Source organism: Neolamprologus brichardi, chromosome 12 (assembly GCF_056152115.1).
Source record: "Neolamprologus brichardi isolate AB-2024 chromosome 12, ASM5615211v1, whole genome shotgun sequence".
NCBI lineage: Eukaryota > Metazoa > Chordata > Actinopteri > Cichliformes > Cichlidae > Neolamprologus > Neolamprologus brichardi.
Window position 1 is genome coordinate 24,919,875 of NC_142115.1, and position 13,027 is coordinate 24,932,901.

A 13,027-nucleotide genomic window follows, 5' to 3' on the forward strand; every position below is an offset into this window, starting at 1 on the left:
GCTGTACTCGGATTCAGCAAAGCCAAGGTTAGTTACATCGAGGACAGCAGATAAACTTTTCAACTCTCATTGATTTCTCTGTTGTGGTGTGCAAATGAAGCTGTGTTTCTGTCACATGGTTCCCACAGTACTTTGATGGGGCTTCTGAAGTTGGGAATGTGTATTCATCATGGATGGTTTAAAAAGGGACATGCTTGATGATCTCCCTTGGTGCGTGGAGTTTTTCTCTGTAGCAGTCAGAGGTTTCTGTTTTCAAGTGCTCATGCATGACTGCCTACATCTGTTAAAGGACTTCATCTTTGTGATGCTTGTTTTTACACTGTCAGTATATTATCCTGTTTTTCAAGTTGGAATGTAGTATTTTATTCTCAGCTCTCAGTGGGGTGTACTACAAATAAGAATACACTTGTGTAATGTTACTGCAATTAACTTGCTGTTTGTAACCTGCCTTATCACAGCCCGCTAACCCCCCTCCCACACACATATGCACACGTTCCTACCTAGTTGATCTAAAGCCACCTGATGTTAAAGCTGTATATTCAGAACACTTTATTATGACTGCCATCCAAACACTTTAAACTTCCAAATATGTGTGATCTGCAGGTTTTTTGATATACAGTGGATCTGAACTACTCATTTTATATAGTATATCTATATATGCACTCCGTGGCTATAAAGTTGAAAGTCGCTGTTCCATACAGTAAAGGCCCACATTTGAAAGAGTTGTCACCCTTGTGGCACTTACTGAACCACCGAGCCGTCGTGCTCTTGGTATCAAAGCTAACCAAGCAGACATTAGTGCTTCGCACAGCTCCCCAAGGTTTATAAGTGGAAGTTCTTTTTTTACTGATGCTGCTTTGAAGTTCACCCCAAAGGTGTGTAGGTGGATTTGATACTGCTGAATTGTGGGGTCCAGGTCATGAAGTGTTCTATTGTAGACTTGTAATTACTTGTAGTGGCCTGTGCCACCTGACTTATCTCTGCTTTGTTCAACTTTCTGTGATTTGCGACATTTTTGAAAGTATCACACCTTTAAAATGTTCTAATAGTGCTTTCTTTAAAATGTATTCATTTATTTAAGTTGGGGGCCTTACATCTTGTGATAATTTGAGTATGTAAAGAGATTAGGGCAGTACACACACACACACACACACACACACACACACACACACACACACACACACACACACACACACACACACACACACCAGCCACTACTAGCAACAAATAAAGCACAGCATCAGAATAGCTAAAATAGCTCTCTAACTTGGCAGTGTCAGTAAGAAGAAAGAAGCAGAGGGACAATACCTGTTTGGTATTTGCAGACGTCACATTCAAAGCAGGTTTTCTGGCTGACACACTTGCTCGATGCACATTTGTCACTGTTACCAGAACATTCCCAGATGCTGAACTGTCTGCCTTCCTTGGCCCTTTGTGTATTCACTGTTGGAGTGTTTATTATGGCGTGCATATTGTGATCTCACATTTTCACACATAATAGAATCCCAGAGATCCACAGTAATATGCTCAGGTGACAGGTATAATTGTTATTAATGCAAGAAAAACCCGTTTCTTGCAAATAACAGTATCATTGCAATAGCTGAATCAATATCTTTGGCAAACTCCTTTCACTCACAGGATTTTCTGTTTACTGCTTGGATACAGTTTCTGTGCCTCTTATCATCTTGAGTTGTTTCTTTAGGGTTGAATATATTCTTTAGATCAGAAATCTGCCAAACTTTTTTTTCATTCCATTTTAAAACAAATCAGCATTTCAGGGCTGTGGGTCCCTAACCGTTTAACAAAGTGTTGCCTAAGAATGCAAACTTAAAAAGTCTACAGTTCATGGTGTTTACAACTGAGATCTGAGTTACTTACAAGACTTAAAAACAACTTGAATATAATTTGCATTCAAATGATATTTGATTGTGAATTGTGATTTCTGTATTAAAGACAAATCACCCTCCATCTAATGCTTCTGAGCCGCTCATCCAGTAGAAGCTATGTAGATGTTTATTTGCTAGCTTGCGTTTTTTTTAATGTATTTTTTCTTACAAGACTTTAATAGTGCCCTTGCACCTCTTGCAGTTTGCATTTTTCATGATAAGTTTAGGCCCTGGATAAGTCTGCTTGTATCACTTGGTGTGAAGTAGTAACAGTGCATGTATTCACACCCAAATCTGTCAGCAAAGCTGCTGTGTGTGGCTTACACCTATGGCTGAGCCTCAGGCAGCCAGTGAGTCGTTTGTCAGTATTTGGCATAATGACTACACAGATGCACATTGTATCCAGTCACACTTGAGCCCTCATGAGAAACAGTACTTTAATTTTTAACTTGCTGTCACTATTTTCCTCCCTTTTCTGCCTAAGCCAAAACAGCTGTCTTACCTGTGACGGGACAGCATGCCAGACAAGAACAGAGGAGATAGCGAGGCATCTTGAAGCTCATACATATTCAGAACTAACACATGACTTGTATTTGGACATAGCTGAGAACTTTTTTTGTGTGTTATTTATTTGGACATCCCAGTTTAGCCTAAAAAACACCTTTTGTTGTAACCTAAACAGATATGGTTTGTGTTCAATTATTTTGCTTCCAGGCTTTGCCAGCATAGAAGGCTGTGAAACACTTTGGCACTTTGACATTCCTTTTTGTTGCTTGATGTGTCTGTCTGGAGTAAAAAGCATCTGTTGGTTAGCCAAGAGAATTTTCAAAGTTGTTGCCTTTTAAGTCTTGGTGTTCTCTTATTGCTAGTTTTAGACACATTGGGTTGATTTTTGTTAGGTTTGTATCACAAGCACGTTGTGATACAAACATGTTTACATGGGGTCAAGTCTTGGGGAAAACAAGCACTCACAAAACTGGGCTTATTATGAAGTCCAGATCAAAAGTTTAAGACCACTTGAAAAATGGCAAAAAAAATAAATAAAATAAAAAAAATCACATTTTGCATGGTTGGATCTAAACAAGGTTCCAAGTAGAGCTTCAACATGTGACAAGAAGAAATGGGAGGGAGACAAAACATTTGTTTGAGCATGCAATTAATTGAAAACCAGGCTTAAACTGAAACAGGCTGATCAAACGTTTATGACCACATGCTTTTAAAAGGTCAAATCTGTGCAAAAAAGTGGATTTATTGTTACTTTCTGTCAGGTAGTCACACTGTCATGACATTCTGATGGCAAAGGCAAAAAACCCCAAAACTTTAACTTTTTGAACATGGTCGGGTTGTTGAACTGCATAAGCAGGGTCTCTCACAGCGCGCCATTGCTGCTGAGGTGGGACGCAGCAAGGCAGTCATTTGGAATTTCTTAAATGATCCTGAGGGTTATGAAAAGTCAAGTGGAAGACCCAAAACTTTTAACTAGCACTGAGCCAGAGGATCCAGTTGGCTGTCTGTCAAGACACTGGACAATTCAACTCCAATTCCTGGAAGTTTGATTTCTATTTCTGTTGTTTGTTTTTTTTTGTTTGTTTGTTTTTTTTTTTTAAAGCATTCACTCACTTCCATTTCTCCTTGTTGCATGTTGAAGCTCTGCTTGGAAAGTTGTTAAGATCCAACCATGCGAAATGTGATTTTTATGTTTTTGTGTGTGTGCCATTTTTCAAGTAGTCTTGAACTGTTGATTAGGACTGTATTGGGGTTCCATTTTTATCCCTCAACCATGAAGTCTTGTGCTATCACAGGCAGCTTGGACACCCAACTTTGTGAATACAGTAACTCCAGAATGAGGCGGCATACATCTAAAAAAATCTTAGGACTAGTTGAGATTAAGTGTTCTGTAAATCCTGTGAACAGGATCACTCGAGAAAGATGACACCTAGGATTTTCAAAATGATTCCATAGGTGCATCTACTAAAAACCTTGGATGCATTCGATTATCGTAACCTTGACCTTTAGGTGACCAGAGGTCAAGTTTTGTGAAAATCTTGTGAATACAGTAGCTGAAATGAGGTGATGTAGGATTTTCACATTTGTACTAAAGGTGCATTTACTTGAAGATGAGGGGTAGCTCTGGCAGCAGCTATTTTTTTTTTTTAAATACTACTTGTCATATCATTGCATTTTCTTTAGTTTCTTTTGCATTAGCTCTGATTGTGACTTACAAGCTCTTCCATTTGGTGTTGACTAAGTGAATTAAATTTGAGTCCTAAAATCTAAAAATGGTGCTTAAATCTTTACGGCAGTGATGTAGAACTGTTCACTCGAACCTTAGACCCAGGCTGAATCGCTTTTTGCAGGAATGGTAAAGGGAATTCTTTTGTGCCACTGTGTAAAAGGTTCTTCATACTCTCAGACTTGGAAGTCTCACACTACATTGCTTAGGAATTTTAAGTATTGGGAAAATAAAGTTTTACATACACACAGCAATGTATGAAATAAATTACATTTATGTGGCCTCAACTGTGCAAGATTTCTTTCTCTGCAATAATGTAAAATTCCTTGGGCTCATTTCTGTCCACGGATTTCCCATGGGCTTACCAGAAATGATGAACAGGGTTCCTGACAGCTGTGTGAAGTTATGGAGGAGGAAACAGCTTTAGCATGGATGAGTCATGTCTGACCTTTGACAAATACCTCTGTCAACCTGTCTGTCCATCTGCTTCTCTAATCTTTTCTTCCACTTTGCTACTGCACTAATAATAGACTGTACCACCTGTAATCTCCCTTGCTGAAGCAGATATTCAGTATTTTTTTTCCCTGTCATGCACAGATGCAACATAGCCCTGGAAACGTGTAGTCTGTTAGTCACGTCAGTACAAAGTCAGAAATAATGTTGAGAAGGTTAAAGATTTATTTGTTGGATACTCAAAGACATTTTGCAACTGGTTTTCTACAACATAATGTAGAAAAAAAATATTGCTTATATACATAAATGTTGTTTATTTCTTTGTGCGGGACAGATCCTTGCCAAAAATCAAACATTGATAAACCATCACCAAATCAGGAAACGTGTTCCTTACATGGACTTTCCTTCTTTGTCTGTTAATCATAACTCTTCAAATTCAGCCCTGAACTCTGCTGAAATTCCTGTGCCACAGAATTAAAGATTAAAAAATGCATACATATTAGCATTTGCAGATTTTAAAAAATTGTCTTTACCAATCTTGGCTCACGATGCTGTCTCATTTTTGTGTGGCAATGCTGCTGTGGTCGCAGTTTTTGTCTCTAAACTTTCCTGATGTCTGTGATCTGAGCATCATGCATCTCCTTCCACATTGCCAATTTTTCTGGCTGGTTCCTCGTTTTGGATGCAGACAGACTCTCTTTAATTAAAGCCGATGCCATTGCCTGTTGATTCTTGGATGTGCCTGTTGATGCCTCATATGTGTGCTTATTCGTTAATTAAATGCTTGCCCTTAGACTTATTCCAGAGTTGAAAGCAATATGGAAATTTTATTGGGGCCAAGATTTGAAGGGACCGTTATTAAGGTTTTGGTGGAAAGTAAGTAGGGTTCAAACATGAAGCTGAAATTTTGTTAGATTAATGAAAAGCGGTGCAAGTCTAAGGGATAAAGGTACTATATTCTCAGAGTTTTAAGAACACAAATCAAACATTAGCAATAGCCACAGATTTTAACTTGTGTGAGTGATAGTATGATAACAGATGATCATGGGATAATTTACATGCAGTGTCACTCTCTCTTTGGATCAGAGATGCTTACATTTTGATTTATTGAGAGCTGGTTAAATGTTCCCAGTTGCCTGTTTACTGCCAGTGGCATTGGCATACCTGCTTTCTCATTTTGGAACCATCACGTGTTATTGCCTCAAAAAAACCTGTGGAAATCCAGTTTGTCTGGTTAACTCTATTTTACTTTAAAGGTCATTGATGGATAGTTCATTCTTCTTTGATGCTCCAGTTCTGCTGAGCACTTTAACCACTTTCGTTTCTAAATGTGATCCTGTGCAGCAGGCCTTTAATTTAATGTTATTTGCTATATGTTTTTAATGTTATTTGCTATACATTTTTTTTTTTTTTAAGATCAAGACTTGTAGCTTGTTTTATGCATACACACTAGAGCTGACGATTTGCTTCATAGTCCAGTCGTCCTGTTGCCCCTCACGGTATCTCCAGTGAGTGATGGAATCGCTGCTGGGTGCCAGAGCATCATACCACTGTGGTATCCATGTGTATCCACTCGATATAATATGTACCCTGTTATGTATATAATATAACTTGCAGTTATGGTTTTACTATATCGTCCCCCTCTGTGTTGCAGGTATTGGTTATATGTGGAAGTGGGACACTGTAGCTTGGCTTTTTTAAAAATTATTATGAATCTCAGAACAATGATAATATTATTGATTTATTGCATCAGTGGGTAAACTGGAAAAAAATAGCCTTGACTGGTGAGCTATCACTATTAACCTTTTGACCGTCATCGATCCCTGACATCATCATCTATCAGCACGACTCTAATGCACACATGCAAGGTTGTTTTTCCATCTCCACCTCCTGAGTCATACTGTTGTTTAGCATCTTCTGGCTGGTGGCCCAGGCTATGATCTCTGCCTCCCTGTGGATGTTTGACAGGAAGCCAACAACAGTGTCACTCCCTATCCTCATCTGTCTCTTCCCATGTCCTTCAGTCCCTATCATTACTGTCAAGGTGGTCCTTAGACATACAAAAGGAGCTTGCCAAATATAATTGTCTGAAAAATAACTTCCAAACGTATAGCGTCTTGCAATTTAGACATGCAGCTTGCTTTTGTCACATAACTACTCCACACAAGTATTTGTTTTTATTATTAAGTATTCTAGTTTTCTAACTAGGCCAATTCTCTTACTTGGTCATTAGTCACGATTCATTGTCCCTCAGGCTCTCAGTCTCTTGCTCATATGAATTCAGCTAAACAAATGCACATACAGTAGAATGTGTCTGAACAAATATTTTCTTTACACTCCAAGTTCAGACTTATCTGTAGGGTGTAATAAAGTGACAGTGATATTTACCTGAGAGCACAAATTGTGCCATAGCCTCCAGCATACAGGAGGCAACAATGAAAAAACATAACACAAAAAACAATTCTGAATAAGCCTTAAACAATGACAGTGCAGATTTCATTATTTGAATAGGCCCAGCAGTTTTTAATGGTCTGCTAACTACTGCTGTGTATTCACATTATGGTTCTAAGATTATAGCGCCAGCTGGTTAATTTCTCCATATTATGATATAATTGAAGCGCACAGAGTAGTCATCTGTTCAGGTTTTCAGCTAAAAGTTACTTTGTCTTCTTCTGTCCTGCAGGTACAAGTTGATTCGTCGACGAGTCATCTGGCTAATAGGGCAGTGGATTTCTGTCAAGTTCAAATCTGACCTTCGACCTTTACTCTATGAGGTCATCTTAAGTCTCATGCAGGATCCCGACTTGGTGGTAAGGCAGCTACATACAGTTTTTTTTTTTTCCCCACTCAAAACTGCTTGGTGATTAAAGTGCCAGGTTCTCTTACAAAAAACCCTCCTGTTCAGTTCATAATGACTGAAATGGGCTGTTAGTGAAAGTGCACAGCCGGCTACACAAACACAGTTTTCTGCTTAATAGCGTGAAACCGCAGCCACTGTGCTGCCATCTTTCTACATAAAAAAGCCAAATGTAATCAGAGTTTGTGACAAGATTTTTTCCATCTTTTTTCTCAACTTACTGTTTACTGTAGATTTTATATTTTGAATTTTTCCTTTACTATCCACTAACATTTTTATTTAGCTGCGGCCTTGACAAAACCATAACCCCAATTTGGACTGAGTTTCACCTCAAGGTAAATTAGATTAATCATTTGATATGCTTTCTGCCTCATGCACTTGATTGTTTTCTTTTAACATAATTTATATCTAGTAATATGATAACATTTTAATTAAAGTTAAGATTTTAATACTTAATCTCCAAACAGCCAGAAATGTGACCAGGGATCGGTTCACTCAAGAGGTAGCAGTTAAATATCATTTTCTGTCCACTAACTGACACTCAATTATCATCTGTCATGTTGTGGAGGTATGATGTTGAATACAAAATACATTTCATCTATACTGAGTAAAATTCATTGCAGATTGCTGACTTTTCTTTGCCAGTAGGTGGCTAAATAGGATAGTTACTCACTATTAACAGAGATAGATTTGTGCCTGTAAGTAGACTGGAAAATGTACTGCGCATTTGAATATCAACAACCTTGTATTAAGTTGTGAAACACTACTTAATGCTCTTAGAGAAGATTGTTCAGGGTTCAAATACAATTCAAATAGCAGACACTGAGCAAATCTGGAACATGTCATTCAAATGGGCTCACTTTTTGTGGAACTGAGTGTTTCTATCCGTTCCTGTACATGCAACAGGAGTTGTCAGTCATTTTTATAGGTTAGAATTTAGAATAAAAACGTGTGTACTTCAGGGCTGCCACGATTAGTCGATTAGTCACGATTATCGACTATCAAAATCGTCGACGGCTAATTTAATAGTCGACGCGTCGTTTGAAGCTTTGTAAGATCCCAAAAGACGCAGGAATAAGTAGTAGGATTTAAGAGTGTAATAATGGACTGAAACAGAGAAGAAGAAGAAGCAGTGTCCGGTATCGTAGCTGTGTCCAAATTCAGGAACCGCATCCTCCTGTGCAATTGTAGGCCGATTACAGCGACATGACGAAGTCCAAATTCGAAGACTCCGACAAATGCGGCCTTCGTTTCCTCAGATTTGAAGGATGGGTCGGGTGTATACTTTGTGGCCCAACCTATCCCAGAATTCATAGCGCTGCCCTGCTCAGTTTCCAACAATGGCGGCAGCTAGTTAGTTTTAATATTACTCTTATTATTCTTTCTGGATCACAAAATAAACATTTACTATTTTCAGGTGAGAATGTAGCTGTGTAAACTTCAAATATCTGCTCAGTTTATCAAGGCACCACATATTTTCAAAAGCGTCCCAACGTTTTCGGAGACGTCTGTTACCCACTAGCTCGATAGTGAGCCAGAGCAAGGCTCACTAGAGCCGGTGAGAACACCCACCGCCGTCTTTCGCTACTCAGGTTAAACATATATAAGTCACTTAGATAACCTAAAAATGTTATTGTTTGGCAGTTTTTAGTATTTTATTTGTTCCTGAGTAAATCGGTTTGGCTGAGATTAAAGTTTTTTTACAGCTGAATAAACGTCAAGCAGACAACTGATTATCAGAAGTGTGAGATGCTCGAGAATATACTCCGGTGTCCTGTTATATTTTAGATAGCAAGGAGCAGACGGCTGTTTCATTAAAATTTAATAAACTATCATCTTGTCTTTATTTTTAGTTAGCACTTAAACACTTAAAGCTGCAAGCTAATTATAGTTATATAAGAGCAGATGCGTGCTGGTGCAATAATTAGTGACTGGTCAACTATCAAAATAACCGTTTGTGGCAGCCCTAGTGTACTTAGCAATTTGCTTTATGAGCTGGGTGTAGGATATATCAAATTGTGCAAATTTGTTTTTACATGAAAAGTCCCAACTTCCATGTCAAATATTCAATGGTGGGGAGAGTTGTGTCTATAGCTATGACCCAGATAACCAAGCACAAGTCTATGCCGTGCAAAAGCCTGCAGTCTTCTTGACTAATAAAGGCACATCTGATATGCCAATTGATGAGCACTGCTGTAATCCCTCACATGTCTTGGGGAGTACAAATATCAAAACAGTTGTAGCAGTTTCAACTCCCCACCACTCACACTCACACAATCTGCTGGCCTCAGATTTGTCTTTGTTCTACCGAAACAAAATTCAAGTTGTAGTGAAGTGAGCCTCAAAATGATGTCATGATAGATCAAGGAAATTTGCTATAGTGATATTCTTGGCAAAACAGGAGGGGAAAAAAAATAACTTGATGGTTTCAGTGATTGCAGCTTGAAGGCAGCATTTCATAGTTCAAACAGACTTGTCTTGTTCTGCTTCTTAGGTAGTCTAAATGTGGAGCGCCACCATATCAAATTTAGCCTAATTGAAATCACTAATGATTTTTGCTTTTTAAAGGTCCAGCCTGAACTTTGATCATAATTCGAGTGGTGTTACCTTATATACGTTTGGCTGCTTTGATCCAGATGTTGTGCACAGATGGTTTTTATTGCACTTAAAAAAATGCGCACTTAATGTGATAATTTAGTTACATGCCAGTATTATCTATTTTACTCTTATTTACACCCTGTGTAGGTAAATGGACTTTGTAAATCGTTTGTGATATAAAGTAGAGATTAATTTCAGTGCTGTTACCATTTCAGCAGCATTTCCTCATACAAACTTGCATTTACATAACTGACCAGCTTACTTATCATGTTGTAGTTCCTGATCAGTATCTGTCTGGGCCAATTAGAAAGTCTTTATCTGAATGAATTGTTAATCAAACCTCGAGACTTATAAACAATCTAAGTTGTTAATATCCTTGTTGCTGCTCTGTTTTCCTTATTAACATGGACAGTTATTCACTTATTTAATTATGACATCTTGTGTCCAAAAATTAGACTGAAGCGCCTTGTCATAGTCGCATTGTATTTAAAAGATAGATGTAGGAGCTCATGCTGCAGTGCAGCAAACTCTTCATTGTTATGGAAAAAGGAAGCTCATTTGGTTGCATAAAGAAGTCTAATTGTGCAGAAGTCTATGGTAAAAACAACATGATCTGTGACCTGTAATACTTTCCCGATGAGTTAATGGCCTCAGTCATTGTACTGAATGCAATATGATGAGCTTTTTTGTAATTTATGGTGCCATTTACTGTTAGAAAGGGTGATAAGGCAGTGGCCCTCGGTGTCTTGATCATATTAACATTTTGATTATCACAAGCATGCTCTCTTAAATAGTTTCGCGATGCTAATCATTTCAAGTTAATTGCTTATTGGATAAAAAACAGAGTATCATTAATAAGGGTGTTTTCTTCTACAGGAAGTGGTCTGTGTTTAATTGGAGTCTAGTATGTATTTGGTTTGCTGTTTGCACTGTAAATTGCATGTACAATCCAACAGTTATGTTATTGTATTTACAACCGGTTTAACATGGTTAGTTATTCAAGATGCGAATATATCTGTAATTGCTTTCCTTCTGAGAAAGAAGTATGCAGCATACGCAGACTTCTGTGGTAGTGTTGCACACTCCGGGAGCTTTATATGTGAGACAGCCATCCATGCACATGCTTTATTAGCATCCATCAGTGGCAATCATGAGCTAAATCACAGATCACAGATGCGTGTTACTTGGATTGTGACAGTTTTTTTTTTTTTATCTCATTTTTTTCAAGGTGTTCTAGTTTTTGTAGCATTCTTGTTTGTTTACTCACAGAGTCTTAGTAAAGGTTAAAAATAGTCTTGTGGTGAGTTTAAGCTTTTAACTCCTTGAGCTTTTACACATACATACACATACATGTATTTATGTGAACACTAATCATTAATCAGTTTTTTTCTCTCATGTATTATAAAGCAACTTAACTCATCAGTAACTACAAATTGTTTAAATGGTTGTTGCTTATCTGCCAGCATTAATTAATTAATTAACACTTACAATTTTTCAGTGAGCACTAGCTGAAATATTTTCCAGAAGAGGATATGCATTTGTGTTACTTAATATGCATGCAGGTTTCTTAGATGATGCTCATTATCATTTTACTCCAGATAATTGTTTTGGATTTGGTATTGCTTTTTCACGTTACTTTTATCTTAGTCAGATTTACTGAGTTGGTTAAATGTAAGTTTTCCCTGGTTAGACCTTCAGTTACTTTTATAGTTGGCATAAATCTGATGATTTTGATTTTGATTTTTTTTTTTTTTTTTTTTGGCTTCTTAACCCCTCAGATATTTTGAACATCAGTAACATTTTAAAGTGAATGTTTCATGTGACAGTGTCGGACAATACGTATGTTTTTGTATAAGACCCATCTGAGTATTTTATCTCCATCTTTTAACCCATGGTTTTTCTCTATGCTTTGTTGAATTAGAATGTAGTTTCACTCATAAGTATTCCAATTGCCAACAAGGCCAGTGCTGATGGCACTTGCAGAGCCCACTTCATCAACATACTCCTCTTGTTGCTTGTTAATGTATGCGGAATTATTAAAACCATATTCAGTATTTTATGAACATGCAGACAGAAGGGCTGTGTTTTTTCTTCGTGTCTAAACCAGACTGTCTGAATTTCAGATTTATCTTTCATTAATGTACTTTTTCCATTTGTTTTGTTCGTCACCTGTATTTTCAGTATAGAACAGATGCTTAAAATTTTTGTCTATGGATTTATAATATTGTTAGCCCATATTATTATTGTTATACAAATGATTGTATTCATTTAAAATGGTCAAATGTATCATATCTGTTTAGTGGGCAAATATCATACAGCTTATATTTTTATTGACTAAGCTGCTGCCTAATGTGTCAATGTGTGAGTTGTAAGTTAATTACCAAGGAGATGCAGACCTTAGATTATGCTTACTTACAGTTATTGCAGTCATGTCATTTTTTTAAAAATAAAAAATATGAGAATCACTTTATTTTCTGTGCTTCAGAAATATGAGCTGTTCATAGTGTTAGAAAAGTATAAACACCACAAGCTGGAGAAGTTGTTATGCTGCTTATTTGAGTAAGTCAATTAATAATTGAGAAAAATGTGCCAGTGTGAGTGTGATCATACCACTGGTTTGGTGCCAGTAATTCCAAAACCTTGACTTGGCATGATATGATGAGGCAGAATAAATGGAGGCCAAAATCTTCAGTAAAAATGGCTCAAGATTTTATAGATATTTGTGATTTCTGAATTAAAAAATTAAATGCAAACACCTTTTCTTTCTACTATTGTCCTTTAAAAAACAGAACAATTATACATTTAATTCGGAATTGGCAGTATTTTATACATGTAGAAATATGCATGAAAAAAAGGAAGATAAATTATGATATGACTGACGTGGTGGAAGCAAAGAATGTTTGTGTGTGTGTGTGTGTGTGTGTGTGTGTGTCATAAGAATGGAGAACACAAATCTTGTTTGCAGAAATCAAAATTTTAATAGTTTTCTGGCTTTACCCT

General features: G+C 37.2%; 1 protein-coding gene across 1 annotated transcript in view; it reads left to right on the forward strand.

Moving 5' to 3' along the window:
• ipo11 (importin 11) overlaps positions 1-13,027 on the forward strand; it is a 117,525-nt gene that overhangs the window by 43,501 nt on the left and 60,997 nt on the right. The window contains exon 16 of the mRNA XM_006789810.2: positions 7,256-7,382. Within this exon, the coding sequence (XP_006789873.1) occupies positions 7,256-7,382 (127 nt within the window). The remainder of the gene's footprint in view (positions 1-7,255; positions 7,383-13,027) is intronic.